Source organism: Colletotrichum navitas (assembly GCF_030913465.1).
Source record: "Colletotrichum navitas strain CBS 125086 chromosome Unknown LY79scaffold_44, whole genome shotgun sequence".
In the NCBI taxonomy this organism is placed as follows: Eukaryota; Fungi; Ascomycota; class Sordariomycetes; order Glomerellales; family Glomerellaceae; genus Colletotrichum; species Colletotrichum navitas.
This window is the reverse complement of record NW_026850590.1, coordinates 137,413-151,030: the sequence shown is the minus strand read 5'-3', so window position 1 is coordinate 151,030 and position 13,618 is coordinate 137,413. Positions and strand designations below refer to the sequence as shown.

The window sequence follows — 13,618 nt, the reverse complement described above, 5'->3', positions numbered from 1 at the left end:
ATATTTATAGGCATTATATAAAAAGTAATAGGCCTAAATAGTGTACTAACTATAACAGTGCCCTTTAAGTAAATAGTATTACTACTACTAAACTAGATCTTTACTTAGCTAGCAGTAGCAGTGTTAATAGTTACTAACAGTTAGATCTATTATAACGTAGTTACTTATAGGTAACTAGTAGTAAAGAAGGTCACTATGCCTATATTAGGCAAAATGCCTTAAAAGGTGCCTAATAAGTAATAATTTAATATAAAAGAGGTAGCTAGATCTAATAATACTACACTAGGGTTATCCTTTGTTAACTAGTAATAGATAGCTTAGTTAGCTAGGCTAAAGGTAAGCTTATTACTACTAAAGGTAGTACTACTAAAGAATATAGTAGAGGTATAAAAGGTATTACCTTTTAGTTTATCTTTACTGCTTTTAAGAGCATAGTTACCTTAAAGGTAGTAACTAAGGTCCTTATTATCTTTATTACCTTCTTTTTCTATAGGTAACTGCCTTTATAGCTAGTAAAAAAGGTTTAATACGCAGTTAGTAAAGAGTCTTTTACCTAGTAGTTATTTTTAAATTATTAATATACCTTACATTACTTATTAGTAGTATATTTTATTAACTAGTAACTAGGCTTATAGTAGACGTAGTACTTCTTAGTATTACAGTTACTATTATTATTACTATAATAGTTACTATTACTATAGTTATTACTAAACCACTAGTTACGCCCTTAGCTACAGTAAGTGTAGTTAACCTAGTATTAATTATTAAGGTCTACCTAGTACTAGCTAACCTTATTATTATATTTTATTATAGTACTTACTAATAACTATAGTTAGTTATAGACTCCTTTTAATATAGGCGCTAGATTAAATAGGCATAATTTACACTTATAAACTCTAGAGTAAGCATTTAATAGCTAAGATTAAAGGACTTTATTATTATAGTAGCTATTAGGTAGCGCTTATTAGATAAGAGTAAGTTTATTAATAAGCTTCTTAAGCACTTTAAGCTTACTCTTTTTAGGGTTGTCATATGCAACGCAGTGAAAGGTAGTATCTTACCACTCAGTAAAGTACATCTAAATAGCCTTAGGGCTCTCAAAGTAAGCTCTTATTTAGGTAACTATAGTAGTAAGGTCTTAGATATTCCTACTGCTAATTTAGGTAAAATAAAAGTAAAAGCCTTACCTTTAAGTATTAATAAGAAGGCTAATACTATTTAGTGTCTCTTAATACTAATTTTACTATAGTTATTATAGAATAAGTTTAACTTAACGTTAAATATATTATATATTTTATTAGTATACTTAGATTTATTAGTAATAATCTTAGTTAAGGTGCCTAATTACTAAGGAGAAGGATAGTTACTAATAGCGTTACTCTTAATTAGTAGTAGCTATCCTATTCCTTAGGGTTCTATAGGATTAGTGTATAAGCAAGTAAAGGGTTCCTACTGTAATTAATAATAAGCAGGGAAGAATAATAGACTATTACCTTATTAAGATAGTCCCTGTATTATATTATATAGGGAAGCAGTAAATCTTGTATAGATTAAGTCTACTATAGTAATACTAGGGTTTACTGCTCTTACTGCTATAACTTCTGCACTTATTCGTCAAGTTAGGCCTATATTATTACTAGTTATTACTTAAGGTTTATAAATATTACTAGGCTCTATTTAGTTATATAGGTAACAGGCTACTGTTACTATTTTTACTTACGCTGCTCTAGGCTAATGTAACTACGTTAAATATTATTTAGAAAGCTATTATATATTTTAATAAGCCTATTAAATATTACTAACTTATACTATACCTTCTTAACTTCTTTATCTATCTAAACATAAAACTTATTATTATTAATAATAATAACAAGGTATAAGGTAATTTATTAATAGTCTTTAGGTATATAGACGCCTTAATTAAGAAGAAAGTTATAAAAAATCAATAGTAGTGTTTTACTAGTAGTACTAAAGAGGGCTTTATTTTATCTATTAAAGTAACATTAAAAGTCCCTCTAGAGCTTATAACCTATAAGGGCACATTTGGCCTATTTAGCTATATAATAGGCAAGGTAGAAGTAAATAGTAGAAGGGTCTTGCTTATTAAGAAGGATTTCTTAGCTATACTTCTTATAGTTAATATATCTTACTATAGAGGTAGGCACCTTAGGGTACAAGGTACTGCCAAGTTAACTTATTATAAGGTTAGTTGTTAAGGTTAATTAGTAGTAATTACTGTGTAACTTTTATAGCAGTGATTAAGTAGTAAGTTTCTTCTTAATATAACTTACACTTGTAAGTCTAGACAGTGCTAGGTTAGTTTTATGTATATAAAGTAAATAGGGATAGTTTTCTAAAGGGGTAGATATAAAGATAAAGGGGAAAGTTAAATAAGGTAGTAATTATTACTACTTAAGTGTCTCTTCTTAACGGCGCTATGGTTAGCGCAGAAGAGATTCTTGCTTATTAAAGAGGTTCTAATAGCGTAATGGACGCTGTAGTGTTTCTTGTGGAGGTAAGGTGGCCTTAACGATACTTAACTTAGTTGGCAGTCTGCTAGGTTATAGTAGGCCAGGCAAACTCCTGCGATAGTAAGCCTTATTAATTGCTGGTTATTAGTAATAATCAACTATTAATCAATGTTGGTTTTCACTGGCTAATTAATGGGATCCCGTATCTCGTGATATCACGAAGGTTGGGAAAAGGTGGTCAAATTTGTGGTTGTTGATAGTTGACTAGTTAACAAGGTAAAGTAGGAGCACAAGTGTGGCAGCACCCTTGCGTATGGGCAAGGGTGGGGGATTCTGCCGGTAGGCGGTGTGTCACGTGACCCACCGCCTCCGGCTGCATCACCTATATGCCAACAGGAAGGGTTCAGACTCCTGTGACAAATCACAAGCGAGATTTCTTATCCAACTCAAGGTTCTAAGCTGCTTTAGGAATGTTTGTATGATCTTCCGTCTACACATAGTTAACTACAATACCGATCAAGTTAGTGGGACCGGAATAGGCTGCCCAAGCGCCGATGCATGGCTGCGGCAAAAAAACTGAAATGTCCTGATTCGCCTTTCCCTCTACCTGAAGTCGTGAAACCGCGTGGATCTCCTATGACCAACGTGGCCGGTCTCAAGCCTCTGTATTGGTCACAGCAGATACAGAACCGCTGTCAGCACATGTGACGAAGTTGCTCAAGGAGAGTGTCGACTCAGTTTGTGCGATAAAATTCATACATGATGCTTTGAGGAACCGTTCTGTAGCTCATCGTAAAACTACACCATCGCCTGAGCCCAACTCCACAAATTCATACTCCGGAATCTTTGACTTCATTCGGCTTTCCTCGGCATCGACTGCTTCCTTCAGAGTGTACCGTGTGCGTTGAAGCATGGGGGCTATAAACCCTGTACCCTTCTTCTGCTCATCGTGTGTCGCGATCCAATAACGTGCGCCAGTTTCACAGACGGCCTTGATCCCATTCATGGCTCCGAGATTCAGTTGCTTCGTCATCCAGATGCGAACGTCATGGAGGCCATGGAGCAGTGCCAGCGTCGAAAGCCCGCAGTCCCGAACACACGACAAATCGGATGCCTGGACGCCGTGTGGGGAATAGAGTATTGTCTCGGCTTTCCCAAGATCGAAGGCGATCATGATTGCCGAGTGGAAATACATTGCGTTCCCATTCGTCGCTATGCGCCCTATCCCGATCCAAGAAGGCAGCCCTGCGATGCTCAGATCCGTCTTCCAGCTCTCGGTTATGGATGAAAAGCAGGGAGTGGTGATGACAGAGCTGAAGTGCTTCCACGACCGGACCAGCCGGGCAGCTTTGTCGGGGGCAATGACTGGCGTCGATGAAGGGAGTTCTCTTAGAGTTGCTTGGTGGCAGTGATCGGTGAACTCGTGCGATATGGCGACAGCATCGATGTACGAGTTGTTCGTCACCTTTGGCCCTCCTCCCCCTTGCTCCAGGCCAGCCAGAATTGAGTTGAGTTGATCCAGTGTCTGAACGCTGGACTCAACGACGTGCCATTGTGTGGAAAACCAGGTTGCAACGTCGGTTTGCGGGCCCTTGAGCCACGGGTCGAGAAGGATGTTGAATCGCCTTCGGCCAGATGGCGGAGTGCATGAGGGCGGGTATGGCAGTTGAATGAGCCATGTGGTGTCTGCGTTGAGGTGGATAAGAACGGGACGCTCCGTCTCGAGCGCTTCGAGCCAGGCAGCCCGGTCGCTGACCTTGATTTTTGGAAGGGTATTGGACGGTTCGTCGTTGATAGCCATGCTGAAGGCTCGTCTTGCGAAGTTGCCCGGTGTTGTGCAATTTTCGACTAAACGTTATGTGGCTGAGGGCTACCTTAGGTTTAGAGTTCAACGTGGGTGACGTAGTCTGCACGACCACGGGACCCTTCCGTTACATCCTGGTCATCACTACCGTCACTGTGATCTGTGGCTATCGCCGAAGTCGATATTACATCTACAAACAGTTGTGCCCTCCAGGCGAATATTAATATTATGCTGTTTCGGTTCGCGCAGTAAGGGTGCAAGTGGTTTAGACCACAACCATAGTTTCCGTTAATGACTTTCTCGACATGATATTTGAGGTGTGAGAAACGTAGTGCGAAGGGCGGTGGCAGAGCCTAACGAAAATTGTCCTTTTTAGGCGGTGCATTTGCGGAGCAATATGCCGTGGTTACACCTACGAGATCGAATGAAGCAAGTGAAACCCAATAAATAATGACTAGGAGGAAGGTCGGCGGGAAAAGGATCATCACTGGGCTGGCTGGAGTATGGCAAATGGAGTATTCAAGCACACCTTAGCAGCACTGTCAGCGGCGGCAGCCCTACACGAAATCGGGCTTCCTCAGCGGCAATGGCCCTACACTTGACCCTAATATGAACCTTGATGAGACAAAAGCATGTTGACGTTCAGGCCAATTGAGTTTCACGATGATGATGTTCGCGCAGAGAGGGGCTTCAACGATTTCAATTAAGGGATCTATGCGGCGCCTGTCATTGGTAGCACCAGTATATTTGAAGATAAATAAATGTTCTATTCCGTTCAATCTCACGGCGAGCTCAGTGTCTTAGACTACGAGCACGCAACCGTGTTACCCACCAACTCCAGAAAAGCAAACAAAATCATGAGACCACGTGCTCCGGCGTCTGGAAATGATACTGGGCTAATGAGGGCCAGTCCGTTTGGGGGCGCATCGGCCTCGCCAAATATCGCAGTCAAGACCCGAATGGCGCGCGGGGATCTCCTATGCGGACCTGCTACGAGCCGTCACCCAGCATCATCCAAGCTTTGGCGCCCTGGTGGCTCGCTGAAGATGGTTCGCTGATTCCTCCTCTGGTCATCGTACAAAGTGGTTTACATGCAGATCCATCTGCGTAGGAAATAGAATCGGACTCGGACTCGGACTCGGAGTCAGTCGTCATGTCGGGGGTGTCGTCGCTAAAATACTGAGGGGAATGCAACATTTCGGAGACAAAGTGTAGGGGTGCCAATCGAGCGCTGTAGGTACTGGTGGTTGATTCGGTACCCGAAGATGACTCTTCGAGGTCGGGCGAACAGAGAAACTGAGCGAAAGATTCGCCGTGTCCAAGTTCTGCAAGCGAAAGGTCCAATGCAAGTTGCAAGTCGTCGTCGTGCGAGACTTCCAGGGGGGCTTTGGTCTTGCGTGCCCTCTTGGCCGGGCGCATAGTATATTCCGGCCCATCACAGTCGATGGACTCAAAGCCGAAGCCGGAACCACGCAGGTGCTCATCGTCGTAGAGGAGGCCAACGCGATACAGTTCGGAGATGTCGCGTGCATCTTGCGGGCAAGTGGGAGACTTGGTGGTGCGAGCATCCCTAAAAGCCTCCTCCCTCTCCAGGGACGGCGTGCGACGACGCTGCCCACCGGGGAGTTTCTGGCTACTCATGGCCAAAGCGCGGCCCTCGGCCGCCTCGCCGATGCACCATTGCCGGTTGGGCCGACTAATCGGGCGACGACGGGTTCGCCGTTGCAGCCTTGTTGCTTTCTGATGGTTGGCAAGGAGGACGAGACTGAGCAGAGGGAGCTTGTGTTCGGCGAGCTCCCTGTTGAGGACGATGGAGCCGTCGGCGTGATAGTAGGCGCCGTTGTAGTGGGCGCGGGGGCGCGGCCTGCTGACCTGCGAGGGGCCGGGGGACAGGTGCCGCTGGGTGAGGTCTAATGCATCATGACTGTCGTGCAGTGCTAAACCCATGCTGTGCGGTCGGGTGGCTTTTGTATCCGGGAGGTGCGGGTTAGTTTCTCGGAGTGTAAGTGCGGAAGAGGGCGAGGTGTCCAGAGAAGCGCGTGGACAGGACGAGAGTCTCGGGCGTAGCGCAAATGTAGACGCAAAGGCGCGCGCGTTCACTTTGAAGGTGACTGGTCTGCGTGTCTGGTGAGACGGATAGAATGTCAACGAAGGGGAAGGATATATATCGTAATCCGTTGCCTGGTTTTTGCTGACGTTGCTGATGATGTTGGCTTATATGAAGCGGGCTTAGTGCAGGCTGTGACACGTAGGCGCCCGCGACACCCCGGTCTAGTCGTCCGAACCGTTCCCGAAGCCTTGGAGTCAATATTGTCGTTATGGTGGGTTGCAGCGGCCGATTATTGGGGGCCAGGCTTGTGCATGGAGAATGAGTCATTCTTGGCCATGATGGAGGCGCAGCGCGTGCTGTGTTACCTGCCAGGCTGACAGGGTAAGTGGTCTGCTGCCGTCTAATCAGCGATGTTTGCCTGGTTCTGTATTCGGCTATATTGTCGAGAGGCACCCAGCAGACGCCTGACCCAACGTCATGGGGTATTGAGTTTGAGGGAAGCTCGTGCTCGTAACATGGGCGAACCAGTAGTATCAACCGTGTTCTGGAGTGAATGATAATAACAAGACCTCACGCATGTACATCGCAACTGCTGGTCTCAAGGTCTTGTGTGCTGGATTGAGTGAAGCCCGACATTGCAACCCAAGGACACCCGCATTGGATGATTCATAATGGACAGGCCAATGAACCTCCCAGTTAGTATCTCTACTGCAAATAAATGGCTTGTTCCATTCCATGCACACTTTCGTCGGCTGTACCGTGCTAATGCGACTCGCTGACTCACAGCATAGCGAGCCCCTGGCGATCAATTGGGTTTCCTGCAGCCTTCGACACTGACCCTTGGCGCAAAGCTGCTCTGCAATGACTCCCACGTCCCTACTTTGTATCCATATTGGGCAGGTTTTGGACACCAGGAACAGCCTGACCACCGATTGAAAAGATTGATTGGACAATTGATGTCGAAGCTCGTCATGAAAGTTTGACTGGCGGCTGATCAGAATGGAAAGGGACAACGCATGCGCCGATAGCCGGTAGCTAAGCCTGTTCTTAGCCTAAAGATGCGGCGCGCGACCATGTTCACATCAACTCACAGGGGCATTGTAACGTCGACAAATCCGAATGTAATTCGAATCTCACAAAACACGCAACGAACAACGAGGAATTAACATCAGACCATTAACGCAGTGTGGCCGGTTAAGTTTATCCAGGAGTTACTGCTACATCATAATGCCTGCCCAACCTTCCACTCATCATAGTCGCTGGGACGTCTCGGGCTCGACGATGAAGGCATCGTTGTCGAGTTGGAGCGACACGACCGAGTTTCCAAGAGTGACATCTTGACAGGCTTGTCAGGAAACACAGCTGAGTTTGGACTCGCACGACTGCCGGATGGACCAATGTTCGTTGCCACCGTGGTCTTTAGCTGCGTCACCTTGGATGGGATCAACCTCAGCAACTGCCAGGTACTAGGCATGCATGCTACAGCGACACCCACTCCCATCTCGACGTATGTCCATAGAGCGACGGGTACAGAGTCGGCTACAGACGAAATTAGAACAACCCTTACAAACGGTATCGCAATGTGCGTTTCGTGTGCTTACCGGTAAGGTCTAGAGATAATCCAAAGTTGGCCAGAGATTTGATTCGCAAGATGCTTGCAATGGTAAGGCTGATGAAACAAAGATTAGCTTGACGATTGTGCGTTGCCTATATGTCCCAAAAGTACTCACAAGATACCGGCTTGAAACATAGCCATGACGCCAATCTTTTTCCGCTTATTCATTTGCAGCTTATAGATCTGAGTGACAGGTAAGACAAGCATTATTATGTCGAGCGCAATATTGAGAGCGACGTGAGCGAGACCGGTCACGGTCGCATCGAGACACGACCCTTGATGCTCGCCATCCCAGCCTGTCCAGAAATACGAAAAGGGACGGCATTGGCCAAAGCCGACAGCGACAAATGCCAAACAGATGAGCAGGTTAAGAACTTGTACAATCCAGAGACATTGGCGGAAGCGTCTATCGGGGAATATCTTCAGGAAGAAGAACAAAATTGATGCCTTGATCAGGGCAATCTGAACAAGGTAGAGGAGCTGGAGGAAATATAAGAGCTGTGGAATAGTCAGTCAAGTCGGCACCCAAGAGGTTTGTATAGAATACCTTGAGAAAAGAGGTAATCTCATAATCATGTAGCGTCCAAACTTCTTTTCCAAACCCTACCTCAGTGACTATGTTTCGACGCATTAGCAACCAGCACCTCATCGACCAACCCCGACCTCACTTACGGTAAAAGGATTCAGCATACACAGCAAGAACCAGAACCTTTTGCTCTCATGTCAGTAGATGGCCGGAGGACTCTAGATCGTTAATATATCTTCTTACGAATGCCACGATCGCGCATGTATCATCGGCCCCCCAGGCTGATAGCTTCGCGGCCTTGGTCGTAAGTCTCATCGCCATGAATACGCTTGCAATAGCGATGGCGACACTGCCGACCCAGCGGACCTTTACCGTTTCGTCGCGGGAAGATTTGCCGCACTGCGAATAGCTTGCGTTCGTGGTAGCTGTCCCCCTGTCAGCAGCCAATTTCCCGAGTACGAAGCATTCCTTCCACCCACCCAAAGTCTCTATGACGCTACATTGCGATCGTATGCAAGGCTCGACGGCAGCACTGAACTTCGTGTCTGTACAAAGACAAGCCTGGTCTATCGCCGAGCAGTTTGCCTCTGGAAGCGACTGAAGCATGCATTTGATCTGTAGGAAGCATACAGTTAGCTAGTCATATCCCATCGGCAAGCCTTCTCAGTAAGGTGTCATACAGCGCAGCTTGGGATGCCCTCTAAGCTCAGCGGAGTCGCTGCTGAAACAAGCCCGAAGTAGCTGCATATGAGGAGACCAAGCACGCGAGGTGCCAACATCTTGCTTCCTGGGAATGAAGGTTGTTGTCGAAGCTTGACGTGACACTTGCGCAAATGTTGCGCCTTGGTGTTTCAACGAACCGGGGACAGGGCAACGCTTGTCAAGTAGTGTAAAGACCAAGCAGCAGAAGGGGTGAGGACACAGTAATTAAAGGGACTTCGGTGATTATTAGAGACGGAAGCAGACAATACATGACAGGCGGAGGCCAGCCTAGCTAGTCTTACAGTGTCTCAGCTAACAATGCAGCCACCGACCGGCTTTCATCTCAATGCATTGGAATAGGCAGGCAAATGCGCTTCCGGCACCTCTAGCTCAGCCTGACTTGGCTAGAGTGAGTTATGCTTATTGGCTACGACTGAAGTTGATCTTCGGAATGTTCCATGACGGATTTGGTATAAGATGGGTCTCAAGTGTGATCAATTTAGGGATGCAGTGGCAACAACGCACGCCGTCCCTCCATCCACGACAGGCACTCAAATGTTTAGGTATTGGACTTCGATTTTGAGGACGTGTATATGATAAGTGATGCGACTTTGCATCAAATCATGTTTTCTGGTCCTTTCCCCCAGCCGGCAAAGCAATTGTGGGCAGATATGAATGTTGGAGGGTTCTGGCTTTACAAGCTCAGGGACGGGTGGCGGCGCATTTTGCGGTGTGAAAGAAGTCTTCAGCTACAGGTAAAGGAGAAAATTTGTGGCGAGGCAAAACGAAACAAAAAATTGATTATTGGCCGTTAGTAATCCATGACTCTCCGGCCGGAATCGCGTGAACATCAGGTCAGGTCATCAGTTCTTGCCATCGCCAATCTCTCTTTGTTATTTGCAGTCCGGATGCGATCAAGCGTCTCTTTTAGGCCCATTTAGACGCATTCGGCTTGGGTTATTTGTTGCCAGGCGGAAAGATGCGATGAAGGCGGTCACTAGTTCCTGTTTTAGAGGCTCAATGGTATAACTTCTTAGGACCGGCTGATCTCTTCTTTCTTTTCCTACACACGTCGGAGGGGGCGGGGCGGGGGCGCTTGTTGTTGACTCCGCGACCAAAGTCCCAAGCCATGACCTTTATGTAAGTTCGGCATTTTTATCATTGCATATCATCGTGGATACTATTGTTATACAATCCTGAGGTGCGATGCAATAAATCATCGATTTCCGGCGAGTTTGCGGAGGTCGCCACTCTGATCGGTAATTCGGTATTGACAAGGTGAAAGTCCTTTTAACGATGTTGAGAACTCGTTCTTTTTTCATGAGACTCGAGCTCTTTAAAATCTCGTTTCTTAATATCCTAATTCGACTTCATATCTCTCCGGTTAAGTTTGTTCATAGTACAAAACTTGCAGCGTCGATCCTTAGGATCCGACAACCGCCAAGTCAACTTTAACGGCCCGGGGGACCTGATCCAATTCGTCACTGCCTTTGTTTGCCGCGTTGACGAACAATGTTTGGCCAGGCTTCAGAGGGTCTACGTCATCAGCGCAGTGGCTTATTCGACAGTGCCCTTGTGATTTATACCGCGTCAGCCTCTCTCTTCTAGCTTCTGCAACATCATTGGGTTCATGGCGGTTACCAAGATATTCCAGCACTGAGGAATTGGAATTGTCGATATCTGTGAGGTGTGTAGGAGATTCAGAAAGGTGCTGTTTCCATGTAACGAGCCTGGCTTTCCATCCCCGATGAGCGTGCCCGAAACAATGAATTTTGGGCTGGGAATGCGCAATTGCGGGAAACAGCTGGGGACATCCAATCCACTTGCCATCGCCGGAGATGTCCAAGACACCTCGAGGAGGGCCATGAGTGACGATGACATCCGTTCCCGTATATCGTGGGTAGAGTATTCGAACGCCCATCCTTCGGTGCTGGGAGTGCAAGGGCTCGCGTAGACTTCCAACATCGCACCATTTCCAAGCACAAATTCATGCCTGCCTTCTTCGAGAAATACAATGTTTTCAACAAGTCAAAGCGTAAAATGAAGCGGGATGTATTCAGAACTCGTCTACTTCATTTTTAGTGATGTTGGTCTGTGGTGCGAGGCAGGTGGCTTTAAAAAAACATGCTCGCCACCGTGAAGCATAGAAATTTCATCTTGGTGTCTGGCACAGCCTTCTACTGGATAAGCCTCATGTGAGACGACTCAAGACATCACGAAGAGTTTTTGATGATAAAACTCTGTAAATGCTGGTAGTCATGTGTGAGACCACGTTACAACCCTCTAGAGTATTTATCTATATTATATATCTTAATGAGAATGCCGGGAAACATAGATAAAGTAGGTATATAAACAATTATATATAAATTTCCGACAAGTCTTTCCTAACTGGGCTGATACCTTGGAGCGACCATTGTCAAAGTGTTGGTATCACAGGCGATCAATCGAGTAACAGTAATACCGTATACTGACTATTGGTTGCTGAAGTTGGTGATTGACCAGTTGAAGAAGAAGGAGAAAGTGGCCACTGAGGTGGATATTACATGGTGAAGGTGAGCAACAGAGATGTGTCACGTGACCTAGGAGCGGTCCCACTTTTCCACCGGTCGGGCCGGTCGGCGATATCGCAACACAAAGATAGGGGCTAAGTCGAGGCCTCAGTGGCATAATAATTATCGCATGTTACCCCGCCAGACAAGGCAGGACGCGGGCGGCACAACACTTATATGGAAAGCTCCCCTGACACGGAAGAAGCGTAGTATAAGTCACGTGCAGGTAAGATAAAGTTTTCAATTTGCAGGACCTAGTGAGCGGTCAGCGTATCCATGTAAGCGATCAGTGGCGTGTACTCATTGATCAACGGAGCACAGGTAATGAAGCCTAAAAAGGATAAACAGACACAGCAACTGTATCAGGATAAGGACTTCTGTATATGACAGACTTAAACGCACTAAAGAAGAAATTTCCATGGCCCGTTAGCAATTTACTTGTGATTTACCATTAGATATCTTTTAGACTTCTACATTGCGATTCATGTTCAAGAGGAGCTATTCAAGCTACCCTATAACTATTGACCACGCGACTGATTACTGGGTGGTCACAGCCAGGCTAAGTTACTACTACCGAGTACCTACTAACTCAGCTATCTTATAGTAGAAAACCCGCTGCTAGGAACCGGACCCTAACATCGCAGCCTGAGGTCTCGTGAGAAGCGTGAAGGAAGGTGCGGTTGGTTGAGGTGGGGAACTGCAGGGGGCCTTCCTACATCTTGACGCCTTCCCAAGGGGTTGACGCGTTTGTAGCCGCGCCTTCCTCCCCCTCCTTCTTCCTGAAGTTAAACCACCGAGTTTCTCCTCGTCCTCGTCCTCCACCTCCACCTCTCAACTCTTCTTCCACATCATCCAAGAACAGGAGGAAAAACATAATCGCTCCTGCTTAACCCTTCTCGTCTCCTCGACCCGGTCACCGTCGTCAACATGCCCTTCACCTGCGGCACTTGCTGGCGTGAGTTCCCGGCCGGTTGGCACTCGCGTGAGCAGCATCTCAATGCGACTGGCCACCAGGTTCCATCCAACGAATGCGACACCTGCGATAGATTCTTCGGCAGCAGCCAAGCCGTCCAGCAACACATGAATGCCCTCAATCACTGGGCTTCCGACGTCTCCGACGACGACGGGCCTGTATTCGAGTGTGATGACTGTTACGACTGCTTCTCCGATGAGGACGACCTACGTGAACACGAGGTTCAGGATCACTATTACTGTGATCCGTGCGACCGTTACTTCCAAAACCACAACAACATCCGTCAGGTGGGTAATCAATTGATTAATTCTCTATGCTGAACTTCACACCACTGACGGCTGTAGCATCTCAATTCTAAAATCCATCGCAGTGGCACCATTGAGTGCCAGTTCTGCAAGAAGTCGTGCAAGACGGCCACCGGCCTCGTCCATCATCTCGAACAGGGCGCATGCCCCAAGGCGCCTCTCGATCGCGACAAGCTCTACCAAGCCGTCCGCCAGCGTGACCCCAATGGCCTCATATCAAAGAAGCTTCTGGAGTGGCATGGCTCTCCAACGTACAAAGCCACTGAACGGGCCTACAACTCGACCGTCCGCGCCTATGAGTGCTACCTCTGTCACCGACACTTTGGCGCTCTGCAGAGCCTTGACTCCCATCTGAACTCGACAGCGCACAAGCAGGCCCTATATCACTGTCCCAGCCGTAACTGTGGTCGCGAATACAAAACCCTCGCTGGCGTTATCAACCACTTGGAGAGCGAATCTTGCGGTTTCATGCGTTTTGAATCCGTCCAGCGCAACGTCGAGAAAGTTGTCGACCCACGCCGGATGATTGCTTTTTGACGGAGGTCACGACTTGTTGCCGATTTGTACACGGAGAGAGTTTCCGGCTCGATGAAGAAACTGTTGTCCCTAGCGACCGTTGGCAT

The 13,618-nt window shown here is 46.8% G+C and overlaps 4 protein-coding genes across 4 annotated transcripts; 1 reads left to right on the top strand and 3 right to left on the bottom strand.

Annotated features, from left to right (window-relative positions):
* Positions 1 to 3,258: 3,258 nt before the first annotated feature.
* On the bottom strand, positions 3,259 to 4,272 carry LY79DRAFT_581061 (uncharacterized protein; the record flags this gene model as incomplete). Its single annotated transcript, XM_060560169.1, has 1 exon — positions 3,259 to 4,272. The coding sequence occupies one exon, from the start codon at positions 4,270 to 4,272 to the stop codon at positions 3,259 to 3,261; it is 1,014 nt and encodes a 337-aa protein (XP_060412469.1).
* Positions 4,273 to 5,265: 993 nt separating this feature from the next.
* On the bottom strand, positions 5,266 to 6,222 carry LY79DRAFT_518700 (uncharacterized protein; the record flags this gene model as incomplete). The annotated part of the gene is made up of 1 exon (XM_060555058.1): positions 5,266 to 6,222. The coding sequence occupies one exon, from the start codon at positions 6,220 to 6,222 to the stop codon at positions 5,266 to 5,268; it is 957 nt and encodes a 318-aa protein (XP_060412468.1).
* A 1,325-nt stretch (positions 6,223 to 7,547) lies between these two features.
* LY79DRAFT_591489 (uncharacterized protein) lies at positions 7,548 to 9,245 on the bottom strand (the record flags this gene model as incomplete). Its single annotated transcript, XM_060561285.1, has 8 exons — positions 7,548 to 7,864; positions 7,927 to 7,994; positions 8,056 to 8,438; positions 8,488 to 8,555; positions 8,613 to 8,649; positions 8,710 to 8,891; positions 8,946 to 9,081; positions 9,147 to 9,245. The coding sequence occupies 8 exons, from the start codon at positions 9,243 to 9,245 to the stop codon at positions 7,548 to 7,550; spliced, it is 1,290 nt and encodes a 429-aa protein (XP_060412467.1).
* Positions 9,246 to 12,298: 3,053 nt separating this feature from the next.
* Positions 12,299 to 13,614, top strand: LY79DRAFT_268288 (uncharacterized protein). The gene is made up of 2 exons (XM_060551998.1): positions 12,299 to 12,977; positions 13,035 to 13,614. Exons 1-2 carry the CDS (start codon positions 12,645 to 12,647, stop codon positions 13,530 to 13,532), a joined length of 831 nt encoding a protein of 276 aa, XP_060412466.1. The 5' UTR covers positions 12,299 to 12,644; the 3' UTR covers positions 13,533 to 13,614.
* Positions 13,615 to 13,618: the final 4 nt, after the last annotated feature.

Coding starts and splice junctions, on each gene's coding strand:
- LY79DRAFT_268288 (XM_060551998.1), top strand. CDS start 12,645: ATGCCCTTCACCTGCGGCACTTGCTGGCGTGAGTTCCCGGCCGGTTGG. Junction 12,978..13,034: donor ACCACAACAACATCCGTCAG/GTGGGTAATCAA, acceptor TGACGGCTGTAG/CATCTCAATTCTAAAATCCA.